At 45.8% G+C, this 20,866-nt stretch overlaps 1 protein-coding gene across 2 annotated transcripts in view; it reads right to left on the bottom strand.

Annotated features, from left to right (window-relative positions):
- Positions 1 to 2,169: 2,169 nt before the first annotated feature.
- ptchd1 (patched domain containing 1) overlaps positions 2,170 to 20,866 on the bottom strand; it is an 88,487-nt gene continuing 69,790 nt past the window's right edge. For both annotated transcript variants that reach the window (XM_072260850.1, XM_072260851.1), the window contains exon 3: positions 2,170 to 4,445. In XM_072260850.1, the coding sequence (XP_072116951.1) occupies positions 2,794 to 4,445 (1,652 nt within the window). In that variant the 3' untranslated portion in view covers positions 2,170 to 2,793. The remainder of the gene's footprint in view (positions 4,446 to 20,866) is intronic.

The following is a 20,866-nucleotide window of genomic DNA, read 5'->3' as shown; positions in this document are numbered from 1 at the left end:
TTTTTTTTGTAATTTGCAATCTTTCTAATCAGCCTACCTACTCTTTCATCCAAACCATTTACAGTATATCTATCAGAAACTAAAGAGGTTCCAGCACTGATCCTTGCAGAACACCACAGATCTCTAGTCTGAATAACACTCCCCCACCACTATCCTCTGTCTTCTGTGGCCAAGCCATTTTGGAATCCAATCCTATCCAACATTGATTTTGCATTACTTAATCTTCTGGATCAAGCCAGCATGAGGGATCTTGTTGAAAGCTGTACTGAAGTTCGTGTGTACAATATTCACTCCCCTATCCTCATCAATCATCTTCATGATCTTCTCAAAAACCCCAATCATGTTTGTAAGATATGAGATCCTAGCTCAAAGTCGTGTCTGAGAAGGCAACAACCTTTTACCTGGGGCCTCATTTATGGGTGCTTGTTGGTCAGAGTGGACTTGGTGGACTGCACGGCATGATTCTGCATTGTAATAAAGCTCGGAAGCAGGCCCTTCAACCCATCATCTCCATGCTGACCCAATCTACACTAACCCAATTTGCCAGCAGTTGGTTTGCAGCCTTCTAAGCCTTGGTGATTTATGTACCTGTCCTGACACGTTTTAGATGCTGTGGGAGTACCTGCCTCCAAAATTTCCTCAGGCAGCAGGCTTCAGATATCTTCTCAATGGAAAAAAACTCACCCTCAAATCTCCTCTGAATTTCATATTCCCTATCCTAAACCTATGACCTCTGATTTTTGACACCCCTGTTCAGGGGAAAAGCCGCTTATCATGTATCTTATCAGTGCCCTTTATAATTTTGCATCAGGTCCTTTCTCAGCTTCGCCTTGTTTGAGGAAAACAATCCCAGCCCTTCTAATCTCTCCTCACAACTGAAATCTCCATCCCAATAAAAATCCTGATAAATGTCCTCTGCCCCATCTCCAGTGCAATCACACTCCTCCTATAGTAGGGTGACCAGAACTCCAGCTGTGACATTTATAAGGTTACCTTAACCTCCATGCGCTTACATTCTATGTCCCAGCTAATGAAGGCAAGATTTAATATCATGGAAAAAGTGGTAGCGATATTTTTTCATGCAATTTTAATATCAAAATATAAAGATGATTTACAAAACTGTGTCTAGAGATCCTTGTTTAAAGACTTGGGAATGATCTATGAAGGATCAGTTATGAGGCACCTGCTCCCCATGTGCTAATCCAATGTTATTCCTAAGACTCAGAAAAGCTCCTGTTTGTCCCAAAATAAAGAGGGTATTGCTAATATAGAAATAAAGGTTTGACAGGAAGAGACTACATGATTTAGAAGTCCTGATTGTGTCTCTAACATGAAATGACACCCAACATTTCACTTTGAGGAAAATTCCTTGTGTAGGATATGTTCAGTAACTAACGCGTTAGTTACTGTTAGTTAATGTCTATTTTTAAGAAAAGTGTCCAAATTTCTGAATGGGCTGATTGTTGCAGATCAGCATCACAATGTGCTCAGTGCATAAATAATGTGGCAGCAGCTCCATAAAAAGTTATATATTTACAGTCCGACAGTGTGAACACTATTTGCGTGCAGAAGCCCAACCTGAATGTTTCTGAACAATTCCTTAGTGTGTAATAGTCATCCTACCAGCAGTTTGTAATATATCATCCACCCTTTCCACTAATAAAACATTTCAGCAATTAGGAGGTAAACGTGCAACACTTATCAGGAAATAAAAGCAGCATTTTATCTATTATTGATCAGAACGAATGCAATTTGTAATAACTAACAGATTAATTCCTTGAAAAAGTATCTATATGAAATTTGTGCCAAATCAGAGGATCTGTACATTGGGATTCAGTAATCTTCTGCTACTTCTCCTCAAATCTGTTTGTTAACTCAAATTCAAGACAATATCACTTGCTCCTCAGTATGTGCTTGTTGTCATATACAGGACAATCGGGTAAGTTAAGTTCCATGAATAATCTAATTTATTTGTTAAAGTCTTTTAAATCTAGCTACTGTTAGAACTCAATATCTGAGAATTATGGACTTAATCTACAATTCTCCCTCTGACAATATCCAGCCTTATTAATCGTACTTGAAACCTAGAAAAGACTAACTGATTCTAGAATCATTTAACTAATTAAACAGACACACTAGGAAAGGTCACAAAATCAGACTCTTCCCAGTGTCTCATAGTTCCCAAGTTCAAAAGTGACATCTTTTATCAGGGATTTAATGGTACAACTAACAACTAGCATACTCGGGCAGTACCTCCACCAGATCACCTTGGGTTTTACCTGCAGAGCAGCTGTTCCATTCTGCAAGGGCATGGGTGAGCAGATGACTGGTCTAATTCTTGCAATCCAGCCCTGAGCTAGTCACAGTATCCTGGGTGATCAGTGTAGGCAATTGCAAAGAGGTTTAGAACACAAATGTGGGAGAGGCCAAAACCAGCGGCCATTAATGCAAGGAAAGAATAAATCCAGCAGGGAACATTTTTACCCAGGGACTGGCAATGCCTCACAGAGTAGTTTGGTTGATACATTGAATGGGGGAGAAAGGAATAAGAGGAGATGAAGTGGATCTGAGGAGATGTGTCGGGCATAAATCAGCGACATAGACCAGTTTGGCCAAATCATCTGTTTCTGTGCTGTAGGATCTCTGTAAAACTATCAGCCAGAGCTAAGTTTGTTTCCTTGCTGACAGTTTCAGGCCTTTATTTTCCCCTGCATCTCCCCTATGCTAGATTTTCTCCACTCCACCTACACTTTCACTCCATTCCCATTGGCATGGCCTAGCTGCACATGTCCATCAGACTGAGGTGATGTGGTCAATCACTCGGGTCCCATCCAGGTCCACCATTTCCATGCACTCAATCTCTTCCAGGTTGTTGGGGCTCTTCCTTTCCGCTCGCTTCTTAGAAGGTGGCACGAAGGTCATTATCACAGGTAGAATGGCAAAGCAGTGGAGAAAGGTGAAAAGCGCTATTAGAAACAGACACCTGAATAGTGTGCAGATCAAATTAGAAGGCACGGAAGTAAGTGGGATAATACCGACCAGGTAGCAAAAGTTGCTCTGCAAAATGGCCACTCCATGCAGTTCCAAAGCATTTTTAACCCACTTCGTCCTGGTTAGATCTTTACCCAAGACAAACGTAGATATGAATGGTGCACAGTTGTCGATGGTGTAGTTTATCCCATAAATTAAGCAAAGGACAGAAATACAGTCCAATTCCACTTCCCACAGAGTCATGAAGCCAATCACCCCAAACTCCACTGACGCTACAGTCAGAATGAGCCAGACGTTCACCAAAGAGTTCGCCACCAGGAACGCAGTGAAGAAGAGAACAAACAGCGCACTGATGCACGAGTTCTGCAAGGGCGCTCCCACCGACGAAGCATATCGATCCATGTAGATAAAGGATGGGTTGAAAATCATGAACTTCACTTTGTATGTCAGAGAAAGCTTTCTCAGAGTCTCAAGTAGATCATAAATCTCTTCTCTGGTGTTTTCTGCAGTCTTGGCCACCAAATACATGCGGGACGCAACCACCTCCAGTTCACTGTTGGGTTTCCTGACCAATATGATATCATCCAGGAACTGACTGTACTGAGGAGTCTTTAGGAAGGAATTCCTTAGGGTTTCCAAGAAGTAGTTTCTGGACACTGCAGTGGTAACATTCAGTTTTTTAAGGTAAGTTAAATACGATTCAAACCATGATATTCGAACAAACCCTTCAGTTATTTCCAGCAAATCCTCCTGAACACTGGCATTCCAGTACTCTATTGGTTCGTAGATATAAAATCCAATAACTGGACTGTAGCTGCTAAAATACCTCTGCTGGACAGTGCGATATGAGACAGTGCGAGACTCTGTAGCCACCACATTATTGAGGTCCAATCCTTCACTGACCTGCAGGTAGCCCATTAAGGCAAAAGAGATATAAATGAGATAAAACAGAATCACAAAAGGTTTGACATAAGTGTTTGTAATCCAGTCACAATAATACTGTTTCAAAAACCAAAGCAGGAAATGATTCTCATAGGTGCTCGTGTCACCCGGAGCTGTTGCCTCCTCGTTGAACTTGGTCATCATGATAAACCTGTACCAGGCAGGTTTACCTTGAAGATCATCTGGTTTTGGCACTTTCCTGCAAAAAATGCTGTGCTGGTAGTTATTTTCCAGGTAACCAGTGAAAACCAGATTAGAGCCGTAGAATGCCATCAGGTAGAGGTAGTTAAAAAGTACAGATATGCACGTGTTAACACAGAACTCCTTCACGGCTTCTATATTGGTGAAGGGGCTGGCGCCAATGCCAAAGGTTACCATGTACATAGCAGTGGTGAAGGTAATGGGCAGCATGGTATCGGCATACACAGTGGCGATCCTCTCCTTCACATGCTGGTCCTCCATGGTCTCCCTCCATGATGAGAGCATTTCAAACATGCTGTACAGTCCATGTCCTGAGGAAAGGCAGACAGAAAGGCTTCAATTAAAATCACAGACTCAAAGAGCTGAGGCAGTCCAGCAGACCACTTCTTGCAGTTCAACACCCAATCTCCAGGTCCTTTCTCAAAGCTGGGTTTACTGTCATCTGCACAAGTGTGTGTGTGCACAGGTGCAATGAGAAACTTACTTGCAGCAGTTTTACAGGCACCTGGCATCAGATACACAATATTCATGAGAAAATACATAAATTATACAATTGTTTACAAGAAAGAACAGAAACAAAAGAATTCATTGTAGTGCAAAGTGGTCGTGGTATTGCTATACTGAGGTCGTGGCTAGGGCAGTGCAGGTTGGTTCAGAACCTGAGTGGCTGAAATGAAGTAGTCACTCCAGAACCTGGTGATGTGGGATTTCAGGCCTCTGTATCTCCTGCCTGATGGTAGATCTGAGAAGATAGCATGACCCAGGTGGCGATGACAGTGCCTCATGTAGATACCAACAAGGGTGGAGGGGTGGAATATGTCTGTCATGTATCAGACTGAGCACACTATTCTCTACAGCTTCTTACGCTACTGCATATCAAATCGCTGTACCAGACCATCATGCAATCAGTCTGGATACTTTCAAAGGAGCAGAATTAGGTCATTTGGCCCATTGAGTCTGCTCCGCCATTTCACCATGGCTGATCCATTTTCCTTCTCAAACCCATTCTCCCCCTTCTCCTGCCTTCTCCCCTTAACCTTTCGCACACTGACTTACCAAGAATATATCAACCTCTGCCTTAAGTACACCCAATGACCTGGCTTCCACAGCTGCCAGTGGCAAGAAGTTCAACAAATTCAACACAACACACACAAAACTTGTCAGGCCAGGCAGCATCTATGGAAAAGAGTAAACAGTCAATGTTTTGAGCTGAGACCCTTCATCAGGGCTGCCCTCTGTCTGAAGAAATTCCTCCTCATCTCCATTCTAATTGGACATCCTTCTATTCTGAGTCTGTGCCCTGCAGTCTGAGACTCCCCCACTATAGGAAACATCCTCTCCACATCCACTCTATCTAGGCCTTTGAACATTCAATAGGTTTCAATGAGAACCTCTTCATTCTTCTAAATTCCAGTGAGAAAAGGCTCAGAGCTATCAAATGCTTCTCATACGATACACCTTTCATTCTCACGAACTTATAACGCCTCTGCATTAGATCTTTGCTTTTATATTCTAGTCCTCTTGAAATGATTGCATTTGACTTCCTCACACCAACTCAACCTGCAAGTTATGCAGGACCTTAAGGAGTCCCAGCACTCTTTTCACGTCGGATTTTTGAATTTTCTTCCCGTTAAGAAAATAGTCCACGCTTTCATTCCTTCTACCAAAATGCATGGCCATATCCTTCCCAACACTGCATACCATTTGCAACTTCTTTGCCTATTCTCCTAATCTGTCTAAGACCTTCTGCAGCTTCTCTGCTTTCTCAACACTACCTGTCCCTCCTCCAACCTTCGTATCATCTGCAAACTTGTCCACAAAGCCAATTCCATCATCAAAGTCATCGATATATAACATAAAAAGAAGCAGTCCCAACACAAACCCCTGTGGAATACCACTAGTCACTGGCAGCCAAATAGAAAAGTCTCCCTTTATTTCACTCTTGCCAATCAGCCAATCCTCTATCCCTCTTATCTTGTTAAGTAGCCATACGTGCACCATATTGTCAAAGTCCTCTTGAAAATCCAACTACACAACATCTACCATTCTCCTTTGTCTACCCTGCTTGTTATTTCCTCAAAAAATTCCAACAGATTTGTCAGACATGATTTTCCCTTCCAGAAACCATGCTGACTTTGGCTTATTTTATCATGTGCCACCAAGTGCTCCAAAACCTCATTCTTAACAATTGACTCCAACATCTTCCCAACCACTGAGGTCAGGCTAACTGATCTATAATTTCCTTGCTGCTGCCCTCCTCCTTTCTTAAAGAGTGGAGTGACATTTGCAGTTTTCCCGTCCTCCAGAACCATGCCTCAAAAATCTAGTGATTCTTGAAAAGTCATTACTAATACCTCCAAAATTCTCTTTAGCCTCACCTTTCAGAACCCTGAGGTGTAATCCATCTGGTCCAGGTGACTTACCTACCTTCAGACCTTCCAGCTTCCCAAGCACATTCACCATAGTAATAGCAACTGCACTCACTCCTCTCGAACTTCTGACATAATGCTACTGTCTTCTACAGTGAAGACCAAATGCAAAATACTTTTTTCGGTTCATCCACTATTTCCTTGTCCCCCATTACTACCTCTCCCGTGTCATCTTCCACCAGTCCATTATCTACTCTCACCTCTCTTTTACACTTTATAGATCTGAAAAAAAACTTTATGTATCCTTTTTGACATTAATGGCTAGTTTACCTTTGTATTCTATCTTTTCCCTCCTTATGGGTTTTTACTTGCTTTCTGTTGGTTTTTAAAAGCTTCCCAATCCTCTAACTTGAAAGATTTAAATCATTTATTATCAAAGTATATATGCAGCATAAGCCCCTGAGATTCATCTTCCCACAGACACCAACGAAATAAAGAAACAACACGTAAACTGTTCAAAGAAAACATATAACACCCCATGCACCAAAAAAGAACAAATCGCACAAATGGCAAAAAATGAGCAAATAATGCATAGAATATTAAACATCAAACCACAGAATTCTTGAAACAGTCTAGGAATGTTCAGTTCAGTTCAATTCAACACTTTGTTGCCTTCATTGAATGCATGCTGTAGAGACAGTCTTCCCTGCTCAAAATCGTGCAAAATAGCAATAAAAAAAGGAGTAACCTGAAACCAAAAGCATATGTAACACAAGCTGCAGAGTCCTCTAAAAACAAGTCCAATCCACAAACCGTGCCGATCAAACCTTGCCCAAGACCCAGGGCTTTGGCACCTTCCTCCTGTAGCAGCGAGCCAGAAGGAGAGGGAAACTGGTCAAATGCAGGCAGATGGAGGATCAAAGATTCAGACAGTGCTGAACGCTCGCCTTCCGCTCTCATCCCTGTTGAGCTCAATCTTGCTCGATGCTTTAATCAGTGAGTTGGTCGAGAATTGGAGCCATTCATGGGTTCTCACTCCACCATTAGGCCGCACACTCCATTCTGAATCACACTGTCAACTAACCAGAATTCCCTTGGAGACAGCAAAATCGTCCGATGGCTCAGTCGGCCCAAAAACACATCATCAAAATGTAAATTACAGGCTCCAGTAACACACAGATTAGTAAGAGAAGTATATTTGAAAGAAGAAGGAGAAGTAGTAGTTCGTGAACTGCCTGCAGGATGTCGCCCTTAGTCACATTGGTCGCTGATGTCATCTCACCACAGTATTTTTTGCTATGTTATATGCCCTCTCTTTTGCTTTTAGGCTGTTTTTGATTTCCCTTGTCGGCCACAGTTGCATCATCCTGCCTTTAGAATACTTCTTCATCTATGGGATTATATCTATCCTGCGCCTTCTGAATTGCTCCCAGAAACTTCAGCCATTGCTGTTCTACCGTCATCCATGCTTGTGTCCCTTCCCATCAACTTTGGCCAGCAGCTCTTTCATGCCTACATAGTTCCCCTTACTTCACTGTAATACTGATCATCTGACTTTAGCTTCCCCATCTCAAATTGCAGGGTGAATTCCATCACTGTCTCCTAAGGGTTCTGTTACCTTGAGCTCCCTAACCAAATCCGGTTCATTATGCAACACCCATTCCAGAATAGCTGATCCCCTAATGGGCTCAACCACAAGTTGCTTTAAAGAGCAATCTTGTAGGATTCAGCACCAACTTGATTTTCACAATCTACCTGCATATTGAAATCCCCCATGACTATCATAACATTGCCCTTTTGACATGAATTTCTGTCTCCCATGTATTTTGTATCCCACATCTTGACTACTGTTGGGAGGCCTGTATATAACTCCCATCAGGGTCTTTTTACCCCTGCAGTTTCTTAATTCTACCCACACGGATTCTGCATCTTCCAGTCCTATGTCACCTCTTTTGAATGATTTGACTTCATTTTGTACCAAAAGAGCCCTGCCATCCCTTCTGCCTACCTACCTGTCCTTGTGAAACAACGTTATTCTTGAATGTTAAGTTTTCAACTATTATCTTCTTTCAGCCATGACTCAGCAGACATCATACTTGCAATTCTCTAACTGTGCTACAAGATTATCTACCTTATTCTATATATTGTATGCATTCAAATATAAAACCTTCAGTCCTTTGTTAGTCACCCTTTTCAATTTTGTCCCCATGTTACACTGCAACTCATCCCACTGACTGCAATTTTGCCCTTTTTGTCCTTCCTGACAATCTCAGTTCACACTATATCGGCTTCTGTACCAACTGTCCCATCCTCAGCCCTATCACTCTGGTTCCCATACCCCTGCCAAGTTAGTGTAAACCCTCCCCAGCAGCTCTAGCAAACCTGCACGTAAGGATATTGGTTCCCCTCAGATTCAGGGGTAGCCCATCCCGTTTGTACAGGTCATACCTTCTCCAGAAGAGATCCCATAGATCCAGAAATCTGAAATCCTGCCCCCTGCACCACTTCCTCAACCACACATTCATGTGCCAAATCCTACACTCATTGGCACATGGTACAGGCAGCAATCTAGAGATGAGTACTCTGGAGGTCCTGCTTTTTAGCTTTTCACCTAGCTCCCTATATTCTCTCTTCAGGACCTCCTTCCATTTCCTAACTTATGTCATTGGTGCCAATATGTACCAAGACTTCTGGCTGCTCACCCTCCTCCTTTAGAATGCCATGGACCCAATCCGAGATGTACCGACCACTGGCACCTGGGAGGCAATATACAATCTATTGCGTCTACTCCTCTAACTATCACTACTGCACGCCTCTTCAGCCCCTTTCACAGGAGTCACAGCACCAGATTCAATGCCAGACACCCGGTCACTGTGGCTCCTCCCTGGCAGGTCATCCCCGTCCACAGTATCCAAAGTGGTATATTTGTTATTGAGGGCAATGTCCACAGGGGTGCCCTGCACTGGCTGCCCATTTCCTCTCTCTCTCCCGACATTCACCCAGGTAGCTGCATCATGCAACTTAAGGGTGCCGAGCACCCCAAGATCCCTCTGTTATTCCACACAGCTGAATATCCTGCCATTCAACGTATACTCTGTCTTCAAGTTCGATCTTCCAAAGTGTATCTCTTCACAATATTCCAACTGAACTCCATCTGCCGCTTCATGTTCCAGCGTATAAGCTTGTTTTACACTGTCACCATATTTGTCAAGGTCCCCTCACTAGTGAGTACTGAAGCAAAGTACACTCCTCCACTTCCTCTGACTCCAGGCCCATGTTTCTTCTATCCTTGATCGGCCTTACCCTCCTGTTCATCACATAAATATGCAATACCTTGATGTTTTCCCCAATCCTACTTGCCAAAATCTCCTCATGCCCCCTTCTAGCTCTCCTAATTTCATTCTTCAGCTCCTTCCTAGCTACCTTGTAACTCTCTAGATCGGGGGTTCCCAACCTTTTTTATGCCATGGAGCCTTACCATTAACCAAGGGGTCCGTGGATCCCAGGTTGGGAGCCCCTGTTCTAGAGGTCTGTCTGATCCTTGCTTCTAAAACCTTAAATATGCTTCTTTCTTCCTCTTGACTAGACATTCCACATCTCTTGTCAACCACCCAACCATCCTTTCTCTGTTTCAAATGGACAGACCTATCCGGACCCCATGGAAGTGCTCCTTCAACAATGTCCACATTTCCTTTGTGCATTTCCCTGAATACATCTTTTCCCAGTTTACACTCCCACTTTCCTGCTTAATAGCATCATAATTTGCTATCTCTACTCAGCAATAACCTGTTTACAGATGCCCAGTTTGGGTTCCATCAAGGCCACTCAGCTCTTACCTCATCATCTTCTTGGTCTAAACATGGACCAAAGAGCTAATTACCAGAGGTGAGGTGAGAGTGATAGCCATCGACATCAAGGCAGCATTTGATCGAGTATGGCATCAAGGTGCCCTAGCTAAAATGGAGTCAGTGGGAATTAGGGGGAAACCTTCTGCTGGTTGGAATCATACCTGACACAAAGGAAAATGTAAACACAAAATAATCTGCAGATGCTGGGAAGATGGTTGTGGTGGTTGGAGGTCAATCATCTCATCCTCAGGACATCACTGCAGGAGTTCTTCAGGGAAATGTCCTAGGACCAACCATCTTCAGCTGCTTCATCATCGACCTGCTTTCCATCATAAGGTCAAAAGTGGAGATGTTTGCAGATGACTGCACAATGTTCTGCACAGTTTGTGACTCCTCAGAGATAGTGAAGCAGTTCATACCTAAATGCAGCAGGACCTGGACAATATCCACGCTTGGGCTTACAAGTGGCAAGTAACATTTGAGACAAGCAAGTGCCAGGCAATGACCATCTCCAACAACAGCGGCTCTAACTATCATCACGACATTCAGTGGCTCCCCTACTATCAACATCCTGGGGGTCACCATTGACAGGAAACTGACTGATCTAGCCATATAAACACTGTGGCTACCAGAGCAGATCAAAGGCTAGGAATCCAGTGGCATGTAACTCACCTCCTGCCTCCCCAAAGCCTGTCCACCATCTACAGGTCAGGAGTGTAATGGAATACTCGCCACTCACCTGGATGAGTGCAGCTCTATCAACACTCAAGAAGCTTGACACCGTCCAGTACAAGGCAGCCCACTTGATTGGTACCCCTTCCACAAGCATCCAATCCTTCCACCATCGATGAAAAGTTGCAGCAGTGTGCACTATCCACAAGATCCACTGCAACAGTGCACCAAAGTTCCTAATGCAGCACCTTCCAGACCCACGGCCACCACTACCTAGAAGGGCGAGAGCAGCAGATACCTGGGAACACCACCACTTTGAAATTCCCCTCCAAGTCACTCACCATCCTGACTTGGAAACATATTGCCATTCTTTCATTGTCACTGGGTCAAAATCATGGAATTCCCTGCCTAACAGCACTGTGGGTGTCCCTACACCTCAGGGACTGTAGCAGTTCAAGAAGGCAGCTCATCACCCCTTTCTCAAGGGCAACTAGGGATGGGCTTAGCTAGTGATGCCCACACCCCATAAATGAATAAATTTTAAAAATTGAATACTTACCCATAAAGTTTGCTCCTATCCCTGTCCAAAGCTACGGTAAAGATGAGAAGCTGTGGTCAGTGTCTCCAAAATGCTCACCCACTGAGAGATCCGTCACCTGACCAGGTTCACTGCCTAACACCGGACAAATTCCGCCTCATCTAAACTTTTTGTACCAAGGAGGTACCAATCAATATGAGGGAAGTTAAGGTAACCCATGACAAAAACCTTGTTATTTTTGCATCTTTCCAAAATCTGCCTCTTGATCTGTTCCTCAGCGTTGCTGTTGCTATTGGGGATGAACGTGTCTATAGAATACTCCGAATAGACTGATCACTTCCTTCCTGTTTCTGACTTCTACCCACACTAACTCAGTAGAAAATCCCTCCATGACGTCCTCCCTTTCTGCAGCTTTGATACTATCGCTGATTAGCAATGACACTCTCCCACCTCTCTTATCCTCCTCCCAGTCCCTTTTGAAACATCTAAACCCCAGAACATCCAGCAGCCATCCCTGCCCTTGTGACAACCAACTATCTGTAATGGCCACAACATTGTAGTTCCACATACTGACCCATGCTCTACACCTTGTTTCTGATACTTCTAACATTAAAATAGACACACTTCAACCCACCCAACTGACTGCAATTTTGCCCTGTCCACTGCCTATCCTCCCTCACAGTGTCTCTACATGCTGCATCTACCTTTTTAGAATCAGAATCAGGTTTAATATCACCGGTATATGTCATGAAATTTGTTAGCTTTATGGCAGCAGTACAATGAAATACATGATAAATAAACACAGAAAAAAACTGAGATACCAGGTGTCCTCCGCTTTTCGAACGTTTGCTTTACGAAACCTCGCTGTTACGAAAGACCTACATTAGTTACCTGTTTTCGCTAACAGAAGGTGTTTTCACTGTTATGAAAAAAGGCAGTGCGTGATAAAAGGCAGCACGTGAAAAAAAGCACCGCACGCCCCAAGCAGCCAAGCTCCTCCCCCGGAACTGCATTCTAGCCGGCATTGCTTAAGTACGTGCCTATGAGCAGCCGTTAGCAAGATGAGTTCTACAGTATCAGAAAAGCCTAAATGAGCTCGTAAGGATGTTACACTTAGTGTAAATTAATTAAGCGTTTCGACAGTGGTGAACGAAGTAAGGACAAAGTGAGTTTGGCTTGTAGAAGTTGACGAAGATGATGTTGAAGAGGTTTTGGCATCTCATGACCAAGAACTGATAGATGAAGAGCTGATGCAATTGGAAGAGGAAAGGATAACAATCAAAACCGAATGCAGTAGCGAACAGGCCGAAAGTGAAGTCGTCCAGGAACTGAACGTGAAGCAACTGCATGAGATTTTCGCAGCAATTATTGCAGAAAAGTATGACTTTAATTTTGAAAGGGTATGTTGGTTTAGGGCATATTTGCAAGATGGTTTGAATGTTTACAAAGAACTATATTATAGAAAAATGCGCGAGGCTAAGCAGTCAAGCATACTGTCGTTTTTCAAGCCTTCCACATGAGCCACTACAGACGATGAACATCGAGGCGGGTAGACAGAGAAGAACATGACCTGCCTGCCCTGATGGAAACAGACGATGATGAGATGACACCCCGGTGTCCCACCACCCCAACCCCCGGGCCACGGACAGATACATTGCTGTGGAGAATGCAGCGGTACCCGGGACGCACCCAGCACATCTTTAAGAAAAAAGCCGAAATAAACAAGCTAATTAATTACGTGCCGAGCGGCACGTAATTAATTAGCTTGTTTATTTCGGCTTTTTTCTTAAAGATGTGCTGGGTGTGTCCCGGCTACCGCTGCATTCTCTGCAGATCGGTATTGGTCGCTGGCCCGGAGGGTGGGGTCACTGCACCACCCCAACCTCCAATGACGCAGCCTAACACACCATCATCAGTGTGCTCAGCGCTGTCTTCCCAATTTCGGTAAGTGAAACAACACTGTACATACATTATTTCTACTTTATATAGGCTGTGTATTTTTATGTGTTATTTGGTATGATTTGGTAGGTTATTTTTGGGTCTGTGAACGCTCACAAAATTTTCCCATATAAATAAATGGTAATTGCTTCTTTGCTTTACGACATTCCGGCTTACGAACCGTTTCATAGGAACGCTCTACCTTTGAATGGCGGGGGAAACTTTGTATAATAGGCATGCGTGTGTGTATGTCTATGAAATTGTTATGTTAAAATAAGCAGTGCCAAAGAACAGAAATAAAAAAAAGTAGTGAGGTTTATAGGTACAATGTCTATTAGGAAATCAGATGGCAGAGGGGAAAAAGCTGTTCCTGAATTGCTGAGTGTGTGCCTTCAGGCTTCTGTACCTCCTACCCAATGGTATCGAGAAGAGAGCATGCCCTGGGTGGTAGAGTGCATAATGATAGACACCACCTTCATGAGGCACCGCTCCTTGAAGATGTCTTGGATTCTATGGAGGATAGTACTTATGATGGAGCTGATTAATTTTATAAGCGTCTGCAACTTATCTTGATCGTGTGCAGTAGCCTCCCCCCATATGAAACAGTAATGCAGCCAGTCAGAATGCTCCCCACAATATATTTGTAGAGGTTTACAAGTGTTTTAGTTGACAACCCAAATCTCCTCAAACTCCGAATGAGATATAGCTGCTGTCTTGCCCTCTTTATAGCTGCATCAGTATGTTGCCTCCAGGTTAGATCCTCAGAGATATTGACACCCAGGAACTTGAAATTGCTCACTCTCTCCACTTCTGATCACTCTATGAGGATTAGTTTGTGTTCCCTCGTCTTATCCTTTCTGAAGTCCACAATCAGCTCTTTCATCGCACTGACGTTGAATGCCAAGTTGTTGCTGCGACACCACTCAACTAACTGGCATATCTCACCCTTTCATCACCATCTAAAATTCTGCCAATGATAGTTGTGTAATGCCCTGGTTAAGATTTTACTGCTAATAGTGTAGGGTATTTCATTTAATGGTTTTCTGTAGAAGTAGTGTGTTTTGACGGTAGTGTTTGGGTTACCATCAAAGATGAGGGGTTGTGATGTTAACGCAAGGAATTCTGCAGATGCTGGAAATTCAAGCAACACACATCAAAGTTGCTGGTGAACGCAGCAGGCCAGGCAGCATCTCTAGGAAGAGGTGTAATCGACGTTTTGGGCCGAGACCCTTCGTCAGGACTAAATGAAGGAAGAGTGAGTAAGAGATTTGAAAGTGGGAGGGGGAGGGATGGAGCCAAGAGCTGGACAGGTGATAGGCAAAAGGGATATGAGAGGATCATGGGACAGGAGGTCCAGGGAGAAGGAAAAGGGGGAGGAGGGAAAAACCCAGAGGATGGGCAAGGGGTATAGTCAGAGGGACAGAGGGAGAAAAAGGAGAGAGAGAGAAATGGATAGCCTCCAACCTGATAGCATGAACATTGACTTCTCTAACTTCCGCTAATGCCCCACCTCCCCTTCGTACCCCATCTGTTATTTATTCATATACACACATTCTTTCTCTCTCTCTCCTTTTTTTCCCTCCGTCCCTCTCACTAAACCCCTTGCCCATCCTCTGGGCTTTCCCCCCCTCCCCCTTTTCCTTCTCCTTGGGCCTCCTGTCCCATGATCCTCTCATATCTCTTTTGCCTATCACCTGTCCAGCTCTTGGCTCCATCCCTCCCCCTCCTGTCTTCTCCTATCATTTTGGATCTCCCCCTCCCCCTCCCACTTTCAAATCTCTTACTAGCTCTTCCTTCAGTTAGTCCTGACGAAGGGTCTCGGCCTGAAACGTCGACTGTACCTCTTCCTAGAGATGCTGCCTGGCCTGCTGCGTTCACCAGCAACTTTGATGTGAGTTGTGATGTTCATGCTTAGGAATGTCGTGTCATCCAATCAGGATGGTGGAATTGGGAGAAGGTTCTAGAGAATGCTGGGTGGAGAGGTTTTTGTAATGGACACTGAGGCAGGTTGAAGTCTTTTTTGGCGGAAGATGGAAAGAGAAGAAGTTTGAGAGAACCAGGCATAGGATTCGATCCAACAGGAATGTGCAATTCGATGGAGTCCAAGAGGGGAAATCCTACTGTGATTGGTGTACAAGAGTTGGCACAGTGAGTACACGGGACACATCAGCTTTTGGAAGGTTCGACTCCAACTTGTGCACAGCACATCTGACTGTTTTAGTTATGATGGGCCCTTTGTTTTTATTCTTTCTTCTTTAATAATGGTTTGAGTAAGTTAACTCATAAATATGCTTTCTTTATAGTTGTATACAGTTTACAATCTGTTATTTCTTGTTGACAGGCAATTGCATGAGGGCAGTAGTTACACAGTATTCACACAGATTTGAGTTTGGGTGGGTGAAACATCCCAACTTCCTGGTTTTGGTGGGACCCAAGTCATATCGACCCTAAACATATGGAGTCTGAGAAAAGGTGGTTTTCTCACCACTGAGTCTGGTGGCTTTAGCAAGGGGTTAATAAGCCACATCTCTAGCGATTACCCGGGTAAAAAGGGGTTTCATTGTGGGGGCTCATCTGGGATTGGATTCGCTGAATACTGTGTAATTGCTCTAAGAATTGATTAAGTGGTTTGTGTGTTTAAGCCTGTGTTAAACTATTGACCAGGAAAGTGATTAAGATACATGAGTATGGATGCTGCAGGGATTAAGCATTTGTGCTATTCAAAGAGATTACTCGTAACTAAGGCTTATGTTCTGAGCAGGGTGGATATCTGCAGCCCAGATGAATTGTTGATAATAGTTTGAAGTTTGGTTCCAGTATTAGGGAAAGTTGCAATCATGGTCCAGCAGTTTATCAAAACAGTGGGCAAAGATTTTGTTTTAGTTCAGACTAGCAAGGACGTGACAGGAGTGGACCTGCCTGTTACGGTTGGGGTACCTGGAGAGACGGGGCTATGGACCATCCATACTTTCAGAGAAGAAGGGAGTGTCAGCGAGGGTGCCATATTGGACGTCGAGTCTCCCGTAGCTAAGGGCGAGACTTTAAAAGACAGGTTTCCCTCATTTCTGCAGAGCAAGGGGAAGGAGTGGTCTGATGTGGAAGGTCTAATGAGTCCTTCAGCGAGGGGTGAAAGTTCTGAGTTGGTGGCCCTTACGTCCCTGGAGGATAAATGGCAAAGTGCATTGGTTGAGAGTCAAGGTTATCGCAGGCTGAGGATGTTCTCGGGAGTGGAGCCCACCCCTGATGGGGAGGAGGATTATGAGACATGGGTGGAGCAGACACCTCAGTTGCTGGATGAGTGGCAGTGCTCTGATCACATGAAAAGACACTGACTAGTAGAGAGTCTTAAAAGGTCCGGCTGCTGAGGTGGTGAGGTCCTTGAAGGCAAAGAACCCATTTACCACTTCCATGGGCTATGTGCAAGCATTAGAAAGCATTTTTGGCATGACAGGAAGCCCAATGGAGCTTATGACGGGGTTGAGGAGCATGTTCCAGGAGAAAAGGGAGGAACTTTCTGTCTACATTTTTCAGCTAGAGAGACAGCTTATGGTGCAAAGGAGCCATTCATCTGTCTGATGTGAACCAATTAAGGATTGACCAACTGGTGAAGGCTGCTCCCCTTGCTGAGTATCTAGACGCATTAGAGAGCACTTTTGGTACGACAGGGAGCCCACTGGAGCTCATGCGGGGGGAGGTTCAAAACATGCGTTGGGAGAAGGGGGAGAAGCTTTCCATGTACATTTTTTGGCTAGAGAGACAGCTAAATTGTTTGCGGTGCCAGGGGGTCATTCAGGCAGCTGAGGTGGATCAGTTAAGGATGGACCTTAACTGCCCAGCCCCAGGACATGATTGCCTGGGGTCTCCGACAGTCCCGTAAAACGCGCCCCCCTCGCTCATTTGTTCAGCTGGTCAGAGAGGTGCGGGAGGAGGAGAACGCATCAGGGGCACGAGAGGACTCCATCAGCAGGGTACAGTCCTCGGTAGTAGCCCCTTGCGGTGAAGTGCCCGGGACCAGCCCAACCCGGGGAATGGTAAAGGAGATGGTGGTAGAGCTGAGAACTAAGATGTCCTGGGTGTTAACAGCGGGTGTATGATAGGACTGGTAGAGAGCCCCTCCCCCCAAGGAGACGGACTACGCAGAGGGCTGTGGGTGGCCAGGGTTCCGCGTGAGGAGGGGTGGCCGGTAGCGTCTGCTATAACCGTGGGGAAGAGGGACACTTCCGGTGGGAATGTGAAGGATAGGAAGCCCCTCAGAGAGTGAGCCCCCAGGTACCTAAGCAGAGAGAGGTGTTGGGAAACTTAGAGGAGACCCAGTGAGGGAACGGCCTGGTGTCTCTGGGGGAACACATTCCCAGCAATGTACCAAGGAACTCCCGAAAGCAAAAGACCCTATTCCTGAAGGCTTAGTGGGACCATGCTCCAGTGTGTCGCTATGGATAGAGGGTATTTACGCTAAAGCCATACTTGACACCGAGTCGCAGGTCGCATTATGGTACCATTCATTTTACGACCAGTATCTGAAGCATTTACCTTTGACACCATTCAGTGCACTATTGATTTGGAGTCTCAGTGCTGGTAATTATCCATACGACGGTTACTTGTCAGTGAAACTGGGGTTCTCGGAAGCCGATGTGGGAGTGTCTGAGCTTCTTGATACAGTGGTGCTGGTTTGTCCGGACCCTGTTGAGAAGAGCGACGTTTCAATTCTGGTGGGGACCGACACGCCTCTTGTGAGGAGGCTCGTGGGGGCCTGCAAGGAGAGGGCTGGTGAGAGCTTTCTGGGAACATAGTCTGTGCACCTGGTGTTTCGAGCTGCTTTTGAGGAAGTGTGTGGCAGCATTGTGCTGGATACCGAATTTAAACGAGGGACTGTGTGGTTCACCCAGTCGAAGCCGATGGTGATACGTCCCAGGGAAGTAACGAGAGTAATGGGGACCCTCAAATTTCCTGGAGTGTCTGAGGGCAAAGCCCTCTTAGTTGACGCTCTGGACGACCACGAGAGGGTGTCGGGGTTTCCTGCTGGGGTACTGGTGAGGCCCGAATTGCAGAATCCCTCGGTTGTACAGGCAAGCAGGATGGCAGTGATTGTCAGGCACACTACGAAGAGGGGGGTCACCTTCAAGCCGGGGATTTGTTCCTGGTGACGGTAATGTCTAGTGTCCCTGTGAGGTACGCTGGGGAGAAACTATTGGAAAAGTTGACCGCTGAGTCATTCAACTTCGGGAACTCCCCGGTGCTGCCGGGTTGGAAAAGGAGGCTGGTAGAGAAGATGTTGAAGCTGGAAGGTGTCTTTTCCATTGGCGAGGTTGATGTGGGTTGTCCCAAGAGCACTCGTCACACTATCCAGGTGACCAAGGACACCCCATTTAGAGAGAGGTTGCGGCAACTGGTCCCTGCAGACGTGGAAGATACGCGGCAGCACTTGTGCAAGTTGAAGGAAGCTGGGATCATCACTGAGTCCCAAAACCCCTATGCATCCCCAGTAATAGTGGCCTGGAAGAAGAATGGGAAGGTACACATGTGTGTGGACTATAGGACTCTGAACAGGCCCACCGTCCCTGACCAGTATACGGTCCCGAGGATTGAAGACGCGCTGGCCTGTCTGAGTGGTGTGAAGTGGTTCAGTGTGCCGGACTTGAGGAGTGGATATTAACAGATCCCTATGAGTGAGGCCGACAAAGAGAAGACGACCTTTATACATCCCCTAGGATTCTTCCAGTTTGAACGGATGCCCCAAGGCATATCAGGAGCCCCTGCAACCTTCCAGCAGGTCATGGAGAAGACAGTGGCGGATATGAACTTGCTTGAGATGTTGGTGTATCTGGATGACCTCATAGTATTTGGATCCACCTTGGAAGAACATGAAGCGAGGCTACTGAAGGTGCTCAGCCGCCTGAAAGCTAAAGGGTTAAAACTTTCCCTGGACAAGTGCCAGTTCTGCCAAACGTTTGTTAGCTATGTCCGACATATAATCTCACGGAATGGAGTAGCTACAGACCCGGCTAAGATAGAAGCGGTGATCACTTGGCCAAGGCCCCAGACTGTGAGTGCTCTGTGCTCGTTCCTCAGGTTCTGTGGTTATTATCGGAGAATAATACGCCAAAGTGAGTCACCCCTTGAATCAGCTTCTGTGTGGTTACCCTCCCTTGGGGAAGAAAGGGAGGAGGGAAAAGGACAGGAGGGTGGAGAATATCTAAACCCGTCGGAGCCCTTTGGACAGGGGTGGGATGTAAAATGTGAGGAGGCTTTTCAGTTGCTGAAGGAGCTGCCGACCCAGGCACCGGTGCTGGATTTGCGGAACCACAGTTGCCATATGTACTGCACACAGATGCCAGCCGAGAGGGGTTAGGGGGCGTCCTCTATCAGGATTAGGGCACTGGGTTGAGGCCTGTGGCGTTTATCAGCCGAAGTCTGTCGCCCTCCAAGAAAAATTATCCCACACACAAGTTGGAATTCCTGGCGTTGAAATGGGCGGTGGTGGATAAGCTGAGTGACTATCTCCATGGGGCCAAGTTTGAGGTGAGGACAGACAACATCCCCCTAACTTATATCCTGACCTCGGAGAAACTGGATGCAACAGGCCATTGGTGGTTGGCAGCGTTGTCTGCCTGAAGTACCGGCCGGGGAGCCGGAACATTGATGCAGATGCCTTGTCCCGATGGGTGCATGAGGGACTGGACAGGCACGAGGAGTGGGAGAGCGTTCCTGCCCCTGAGGTGAAGGCCATGTGTCAGTTTGCCATCACCGTGAAGGCAGAGGGAAAGGAGAGGCAGGATCGAGCAGTGGATCAATTGGGAGCTTCTGATGACGCCATACCCCCAAGATTACTGTAACCTGACTGCTCTGAAGACAAACCAGCTGCCGGAATTGAGGTCTGGGGAAGTGGCAGCTGCTCAGCGAGATGATCGGGGCATTGGTACCATTTGGGCAGCGGTCAAAAAGGGAGACATGGCTCAGGTGGAGAAGACGAAACACTTACTGAAAGAATGGCCTCAGTTGGAGTTGAGGAGATCTTATACCGGGTCATGTCACCCCCGGACCGACCTCAGCGTTGCCAGCTGGTTCTGCCCGAGAAGTATCGGAGGATTGCGTTGAAGTCACTTCATGATGATTCTGGACATTTGGGGATGGAAAAGACCCATGGCTTGCTCAGAGACCGGTTTTACCAGCCCCGAATGAAGTCGGAGGTTGAAGAATACTGCAAGTCGTGCATTCGCTGCATGCGGCGGAAGACACTACCTACGCGGGCAGCTCCTTTGTCCCACTTGCAGAGTGTGAGGCCCCTGGACCTGGTGAGTATGGATTTTCTGTCAATAGAACCCGATACCAGCAACACGACAAATGTCTTAGTCATCACAGACCACTAC

The sequence above is a fragment of the Mobula birostris genome, chromosome 6, assembly GCF_030028105.1.
Source record: "Mobula birostris isolate sMobBir1 chromosome 6, sMobBir1.hap1, whole genome shotgun sequence".
NCBI lineage: Eukaryota > Metazoa > Chordata > Chondrichthyes > Myliobatiformes > Myliobatidae > Mobula > Mobula birostris.
This window is presented reverse-complemented; position numbering and strand designations above follow the sequence as displayed.